General features: G+C 38.1%; 1 protein-coding gene across 1 annotated transcript in view; it reads right to left on the bottom strand.

Annotated features, from left to right (window-relative positions):
* Positions 1-696: 696 nt before the first annotated feature.
* Positions 697-8,722, bottom strand: part of KIF18A (kinesin family member 18A) — a 32,129-nt gene continuing 24,103 nt past the window's right edge. Inside the window, exons 14-17 of the mRNA XM_071455280.1 lie at positions 7,636-8,119; positions 6,991-7,095; positions 4,300-4,409; positions 697-2,124 (exon numbers count right to left, since the gene is read on the bottom strand). Coding sequence (XP_071311381.1) covers positions 1,976-2,124; positions 4,300-4,409; positions 6,991-7,095; positions 7,636-8,119 — 848 coding nt within the window. The 3' untranslated portion in view covers positions 697-1,975. The remainder of the gene's footprint in view (positions 2,125-4,299; positions 4,410-6,990; positions 7,096-7,635; positions 8,120-8,722) is intronic.

Raw genomic sequence — 8,722 nt, 5'->3', positions numbered from 1 at the left:
TAGCGAAGTAGATTGGCAAGGAAATGAAATGGGCTATATCACACCTCCACTTCTTCCCAAATACACATTGCTTTCTACCTACCTGGCAATCTGACAGAAAAACTTAGGCAATGAAAAGTTATGAGAGGTTTGTGCCAATAATGTGTGAGGAATGTGCTGGGAAGCACTTTCTGCCTAGGAAGTCTAGATATGCTCACAGTAGGTAAGAAAACAAATGTGTGTACAATTGATAGTGCAGAACATTACTCAATAGGAATATGAAATACAAAAACCTCCCTTCAATCTGCTCTATCTCTGGAAACAATTTATGCTAGTTATAAATGGTAAATATGTACCTAGCTAACAAATCTATGATCAACTTCTGATTGAATCACTCTCAAATCACAGGTTTTAATTTTCTCAATAATTTTTTTTTTTGTCCTTGCAAGTGTTGCAATTGAACCACGTGATTCCACTCATGCCAAAGCCATTAGGAAAACATGAGATTCATCAGTTTTCACTATCAAAATGGTGCATGCACAAGCTTGTCTAAAAACTTTTCAAGATTGCTATGGACATCTATGTGTAAGTCTTACATGTCATGAGAGCAGTGAAAGTAACAAGTAGATTTAGCAAAACCCAACATGCTTCTTGTACACATGATAGCAACAAATGAAGCTCCCTCTGTACATTTTACAATAAACACTTGAGAATCTGAAAAAAATCCCATAAGTCAAATAGTCTTTACAACTTCAGCTGCATCAAAATCATAAATTAAAATTAATTCCAAAATCTTGCTGTTCATCATGATAGGGAAATATTGAAGTGACCCTCCCTCTTTACTCTACTGACATGGCATCACCTTGCTATGTGGACACATCCCAAATCCTAGTTTTCAGGCTTCACACAAACCTTTTCCCAGCTCTCATTACACTACAAGATGCCAGGCTCACCACAACTATAATCCCTTTAGAAAGCAACTAGGAGGATTCAATTTCTCTCTCCTAGTATTTTTAACTAGCAATGCCTATTTCTTAAGAAATGATTTCTTCTTCTTTGAACTTCCCCAAGGAAGACTGCTCCTGCACCATGGTCTGCTCCTCCCACAAGGGCTCCTGAAACTTTCTGCAGGCAGCTCCCATTTCCTTCTTCAGAGGCTTGTGGAAAATGCTCCTCCAATGTGTCAAGGATGAATTCTGCAGCACATTAGTGAACTGATCAAGTGGGAAGCTCCTTGCTTCAGACAGTTCTGACACCACAAACTACGTCCAGGACTTCTTCCTCAGGCTCTCACCAGACTGGAGAAATTCACTTCATTTGCACAGGCAAACACAGCACAATGACATTCTGAAGGCTGGGCAGGCTGTCAAGGTTACAGCAAAGCTATACATTGCTGTGTCTCTGAACATCAATGATTTGCTAGAAGTCATTATAAACAGCATGTACTTATAACAATATTTGTCCAAATCCATTTAGACATTTTTCCTAAGAGAAGAAAGGAACATTTTTTGCTAGAAACACATTTGACATTATATTGCTCTTAATAATATTAAAATTTATTTGAAGTCATTAATAAAAGACATATTTACAGCTGAATGAAATTGAAAAAAACAGAACAGGAACATTTACAACCAAGTAACAGATGAAAAACCAGAAGACAAAAAAAAAAGGAAAAAATTCCAGTTTTGGAAATATTTTTCTGTCTCTTGGAACTCCATAGGTCATCCATAGATGCTGACAATCTAAGAACATCTAAGGCATTGTAATGTTAAGCATGAACATGTTCTAATAGTAGCATCTGCCTAACTTGCTTCCAAATGAAAATCTATTTTAACACAAGGAAGCTACTCCAATGAAAATAATTTAGGGGGTCAAAATAACTTCTCTAAGACTTCCACCTCGAAATTCTCACAACTATTTACAGGAGGAAATCACAATTCATCCTATTCACATTTGCTATCCATCAATCCTGCTTGAAATAGGGATGAACTCTGACCTAAATCCTATTTTTTTTCTTGGAAACACGAAGTAAAAGATTTTTTGATGTCCTTGATTTAACATCCAGTGGGACATTTCCTTGAGAAAGGCTTCTAATGAAGTTCCTTGGCATATTCTGTTCTTGCTTCCTGCTCTTCATTTTAACTCCTAGTGAAGAAAGAAATGCTATTAGAAATAGAGAGAAACTCCTTCAATAAATATAAGTAGACTGTAGCTGACATGGACCTCCTTTTCAGAATAGGTCCAAGAATTTTTACACATTTCTTTCCTTTACTGAAAGCTTCATTTTAATATGCAAACATGTAATCACTCTTAGCTCAGTACTGCAGTGCTTTAATTGTCTAGAAAGTCCCACGATTAGACCCTCAACTGACAGGAGATGCTATTAAAAAAGCACAATGGTCTATAAAAAGATGTAGAAATATGAAAAAATGTTATTAATCCTTCTTATTAAAAATAGCATTGAAAAAGGAACACTTTGTCATTACAGAAAGTTTTGTCTTTTTAATCTGAAAACAACCCTTTCTCTTAAGTATTTGGTTAAGGTTTATTCTGCTGCTGTAATGCATGCTCTCAAAAATCAAGTCTATTTCATATTCAGTTCAACACCAAATAATCCAAGTTTTCTTCTCATTTCAAAAGGTGCTTCTGCATTACACAGTTCCTTAATTCCAGAGTTAGGACTGAATAGTGGAACCCTCCTAACCTGGTCTGCTGGAGCAGACATTGATACTGATATAACCCTGTACTAAGTCACTTGGTTAGACAGAGCTTAGACTCAGATATTCAGTTTCAGAAAGCTTCTGGTAACACAGCCTCAACATTTCCAATGAATACAGACTAAGACCTTTTCCCTCACATTCCCTCTCAGCAATTTTTACTTAAAAACATGTAAGTGCTGTAAAACCAGTGTATTGCCCATAGCACTGGAAAAAGCTACACCATGGAAATGTTTTCTCGCATTGCTTTTCTATTTCATAAGAAAAGCAGACTAAAATATTAAAACTAATACTGGATCTCCTCTAGATCGCCCAAGAAGATTGTTAAGTGTATCTCTGAAGACAGAGAGGAAAAGGAGGCAGAGATGAAGGAAAATTGTACAGATTTAGCATATTAATATCTGCTTCAGGTGCCAAGCAACTTGATGCCATGCACTAGGAAAGGCAGAGGTTTTTATAGAATTGTGAAGACATTTGTGAATATTGGCTGAAAAAAATATTCTAACTGATTTTATCACAGAAAAGATTTATGCACCTCAGAGAGAATTGACCAAACTTTCACACAATAGAACTTGCTAATATTATTATCAGCAGTATGTTAAAAGCAAAATAATTTTGCCTCTGTTATTGTTTTTGCCCAAAATAGCTCCAAATTTTAAGATCAATAAATCTCTAAAAATACATTTTATCTGTTAAAACAAATAAGTTTGGTGTTGTAAAATAAAGCAAAGAATTAAAAACTGGTATGGAAATTATTAGAGAATTTTATTTCTTGATAAGCCACACTTGGGCAAAGACATAATTAGTAATAAAAATTTCTCAACAAGTTAAAAAACTATTCTGGATGGAAGACCTTGACTCTTGGGAAAAAGGGTTTCCCAACAACCTTGTAATAATATTGAATTGAATTCTGAATAGTTACTATCTGTATAACCGACATTCTGACTCTTTGTTTAAAAAAAAAGGATATACTATTCAAACCAATGGCTTAGTACACTGTTATAGCAACACGTGCTATTAAAGGGACAAAATGAACTGAGAGGCAATGTTAATTAATGTTAACAGTGTGCAATCACTGTTACCAAGGTGATGCCTGTCCCAGAAACCGACACCTTGTGCAGGCTGCCCTAGAGCAGAGGCTGGGCAGAGCTAAGGAATAAAGCAGGGATGGATTCAAAGCATCTCCTCCATGCATCCACCTTGGGCAGCACCAGAGCCCAGCCAGGCCTGCACCCAAGATGAACCAAAATGGCCCCAAAATGCCCCAAGCGCTCCCGGGCTCTCTCCCTTGGATCAGTTCTGCTCCATTTGCACCTTGCAGTTCATTGTCCCATTCCAGCTTTAGCCCCTGCAGTCCCACCCTGCTTGTTTTTCTCTCTCCAGCCCACGGGGTTTGTGCTCTGGGGCTGAGATTGGGATCATTTGTCCTTGGTGCCCAGCTGGAGCAGGAATTGTTTTGTCTCCCTGCTCTGTGCTCAGAGCTCACCATCCCCTTGATATGAAGATCAGAAGCACCCACTAAAGCAGCACAGCATGTGCAAAACACCAAAGCCAAAGGCAGAGGCAGGCAGGGCAGTGCCCCCAGGGCAGCCCTGACACTCACCAGCCCCCTGGGGCACTCTCAGGGCCGCGGGGCTCAGCAGCACGTCCTGCCGGGAGCGCTTGGCAGCGCCCGGCGCCTGCAGGCTGCCCAGCACCGTGTTGGAGGTGGAGCTGCAAAAGAGTCACAAAGAGTTTGCCTTCAGTACAGTCACTGCTCACAGGGCCTCTGGCCTTGCCATGTAGAAACACTTTAATTAAATATCCAGTGTTCATAGAATTGTAACAGAACGCAAGGAGTAAACTAATTTATTATGTATATCTATGGATACTTTCCCCTTTCTCCTTTTAAAAAATTTACAAGAATGCTTCAGCTGTGAAAATAAGAACTAATGTTGGCACTTGTATTCAAAGGCAGGACAATATGTCACACTTTTGTTTGAAACCATAGAAGCCAGTTTGATGGCCATCACATACAAATTATACTAAGAAATAATCTTAAGGCATGTTACAAAATCCTTGAAATGACCAAGCTGTGTTTATTGAACAAATCACATTTTTTTATTGCTACAATAACTTTTCAACAGCCTCCAACACAGTTGGAGGGGGTGGCTTCATAGCAGACAATACTTTTTAACTAAGCTGCAAGAAAACTGTTACAGCTTCAAATTCATTAAAACAAACCTCTATATTTTATCCACAGCACTTTATGTGATGGACTTAAGGTCTACAGTGAAAATTATGAACCTATCTGATCTCACCCTTCTGCAATTGCCTCACAAACTTCCTCGGTTCCACTCTGCCAGACAGCCTCGTAAACAAGCTAATGGTATTTATGTCCCAAGTTCCTAGGCTTTTCCTATTACTGTAATAAATATTGTATTATTCCCACTTTAGAGTCCCCTACCTCACACTTTCTTAATAATAATTTTCTGCCTAAATGAAAATATATAGCAAGCAGCAAAGACTAAGACTTTGCTTGTGCCAGTCCTAAAAATCTACTCATGCATGCCTCTTGCAAGAGAACTTATGCCAATAAGAATATACCATTATTTGGTAAAATAGTCTCTTATGACTGACTTGCCTCTAATCCCTTGTCCTGAAAATACAACTGTTTCAAATTATACTTCTAATGTGGACCATATGACTGAAATTTATATTTTTAATCTAGCATTAGTAGGAGATGAATGACTGGAGTGAGCCACTTCAATCGGGGAAAGCATGGGGAAAAATAAGGGGGAAAAAGTAAAGAAGAGAATGGAATGAAGGCACTCTGAAAAGTAAGAGCATACTCCTTTTCTCCTTCAGAAATGTGTTTTCATTCCTTCTCTTCATCACCAACCGCTAGACAAAACCATTAAGAATTTTAGTCTACAGGCAAGTTACTCCAACAGAAGTTGTGGGATTTTTCTGTAGTGTACTGGGAAATACATTTGAGACACAAAAGAAACAAGGTGAACAGAAACAGCTACTCTTTTGGGAAGAAATAAGCATATATATATATGTTTTAAAATTATTGCACAGTTATTACAAAAAAAAAAAAAAGTACTTCAAAAGCTTGTCTGAGAACTTTTACTTTAAGACTAGATAAATCAGGCTTCAAAAGTTCCCTCACCTTCCCTTAGAGACAAAGTAGAAAAAACTAGCTTGGTTTCAGAGAACAGCTGATTTATTTCGCTAAATTCATAATCAGCTATTTGAAAAAGTGAGCAGTGCCTCTTTTCTCATCCTAGAGCAGAAGAGTTTATTCCTCCTCCTAGCAAGACAGTTTAGAGTGTAATTGATAACAATCAGAACAGTTACATGAAACCAGACCAGATGACTCCGAGCTTGGAGGATAATTCTCTGTTTTAAAGGTGCTAATAAACAAAAAGGCACTAAAGTTTCTTCCATGTCCTGTGACCTGTCTATAGCCTTGTCCCAACAGTCCTGAGATATTCTTTATAAGACCTGTTCAGTGGTAGCTCCACTCATGTCTAGCAGTAAGTCATTTGTAACATGATTTTAAAAATGGTTGTATCAATTTCTGCTTTTGGAAATAGGAAAAAAATAGATAGACCAGCTGTTTCATAGCTGATCAGGTTTAAATACAGTGAAAAAAACCCCAAAACCAAAGAAGTACATACAACAAAAATTACAATTCAACTTAATGTCTATTTAGTTTCAGCTTTTCTGGTGCTCCTGCTAATAAACTTCTTTTAGGGTCATAAACCAGAAGTGATGATACAAAAGTTCTTCCTAGAGCAGATGGCAAAAATTAAGTAGCAATATATGAGACTGAAAATGAATTATCAGAAAATCAAAGTTGATCACTTCAGTATTGTCATGTATAGTTCTTTCCCTGCTTTCCATTTTGGTAGTTTCTAATGTGCTCCAGCAAAGGTAGAACATTCTCAAAAAACTTAGATTTTTAATTGATGACAAAATTTCTCTTTTCAGAATTATGTGCCATCTTTCTATTTTGAGCAGACAGCAGCTACTGTCTGCTCAAACATGGTATTAGTTTATAATTATTAAAACAGAAATTCTTAAACCAAGGCTAAAGAAAAAAAAATCTACTGAAGTTACCCAGAAAAGCAACAAAAACATTCAATTGAATTCAAGCATATTTGAATCGGAACATGTCATATGCAGATCCAAATGGCTTCTATAAGAGGTTTTCAGATTTGAAATATTAGAATGAAACTGAAGTAAGAGCATAAGAAATGAAAATTCATTTTGTATAGGATTTTTTTAAGGATTAGTTTAATCTTACCTTAGTATCTTTCTTTTTCTCTGAGCGGCTGAAGTCATTGCCATATATGAGGGCTTCTCAAATACCGGAGCAGAATTTTTGCTTCTTAAGGAAGAAAGATCAAGTCTGAAATAAAAGAATTATATTCCTGTAAAACATATTCTTGGCAAAAGTCAAGTAAATTTACAGTTTCTTAACTGTAAACAAATATAAAGTTCGGTAAGTTGAAAACCGAAACTGGAAATTAATTTAATTAATGTTATTTGAGGAAGCTTTGAAGACTTCTGACATGCACAGCTGCTTCAAGCATGGCATTTCACAATGTGGAGAGGTTAAGTATCCATTTTACAAACAGAAAACATAAGGCTTAGAGAAAGTAACTTGCCTGAGGCATCACAATCAATTTAGAAAGTGCTGTATTTTCTTTTTGGTACATATCTTCTAAAACAGGATAAGCTTTCAACTTCATTTGTTGTCACTAACTTTTCAAACACTACTCTTTCCAAATAATGGCAGAATTGAATTTGATGTTGATCAAAATTGAGGGTTTGATTTTAAAATGCTGGGTTTATTTATAAAATGGATAGAAATGGAAAAACCCAACTGTAAAGACAGGCAGGATGAAATGACTTGGTAATGTTTCTCACCCATAAAAAAGGAAAATACCTTTGCACAATGCTATTGCTGCATGGCTGTGACTCCTTCACAGATGAGTAAGCAGGCATTTCAGCTGTTTCATCTGTACCTTCATAGAGAATGATAGTGGAGTTCATGAGAGCCTGGTGGCTCTCTGGGATCACGTCACACGTGGTGTCCAAGATGCTGCCCTTCCTGGCTGCCACATCTGCACTGCAGGCACTGACTGTCCCCAGGCCTGCCAGGTGCAAAGCCTCCTTCAGCACAGCCTGAGCACAGAAGCTGTGCCCTGGCTTCCTGCAGGAGTCTGGAGTATCCCCCAGAGGGTACACCTCCTTGGCCAGAGAATCCTCCAGGTGCTGCAAGCTGCAGTGGCTGGAGGCAGGAGGGCTTGGAGCTACCACTGGAGAGTCCATCAGCTTCCTCCTCGTTCTCTTCTGTGGTGGTTCTGTGTTTTCTAACACCTGTTGGGTATTGTTACTCATTCCTTGTGATGGTGTACCTAAAGAGGTGCCTGTAAAACATGAGTAATCATGGTTAGCACATCTAACTGCACATACTACTCACAGCTGGCTTTTCCCCTCCTCTTCCCTAGTGAGACATGAGCAGAAATTATTACAAATACTATTTCATATACATACCAACTTGATCATGCAAGTGAAATTATTTGTATTGCAGCATTGTCTAAGATGGCATTTGCTGTGACACTCTGTTGCCACGTTTCTCTTCACAGAGAAAAGCAAGGCACAATTCTTCCCAAAGATTTCTGAGATTCACATTCTCTGAACCTCAGAGAAAGGGAAAACACAATTCTTATCACTTGCTGTGCCTGTGTTGTGCCAAAGCAGAATGCAACATGGAGACTGTATACCCAAAGTGAGGATGTTTTGTTTCCTTGGCCTGTCAGGGCCAGGTGTGTGTGTGTGTGTGTATGGGGACTGTCAGCTCACAGTCACGAGATTCTGGGCAGTGTGAGCAGGTGTGTGCAGAGGGAGTGCTTGGCAGATTCAGTTGAGATGAAATGTGTATAGTATAATAAAGTAATTAATTAGCCTTCTGATATCCACAGAGTCCTCCTCATCATCCTCTCCCCTTCATTGGAGTTGCCTTTGATTTA

This window comes from Agelaius tricolor, unplaced genomic scaffold (assembly GCF_023055355.1).
Source record: "Agelaius tricolor isolate 1412-34295 unplaced genomic scaffold, bAgeTri1.0.p SCAF_46, whole genome shotgun sequence".
NCBI lineage: Eukaryota > Metazoa > Chordata > Aves > Passeriformes > Icteridae > Agelaius > Agelaius tricolor.
This window is presented reverse-complemented; position numbering and strand designations above follow the sequence as displayed.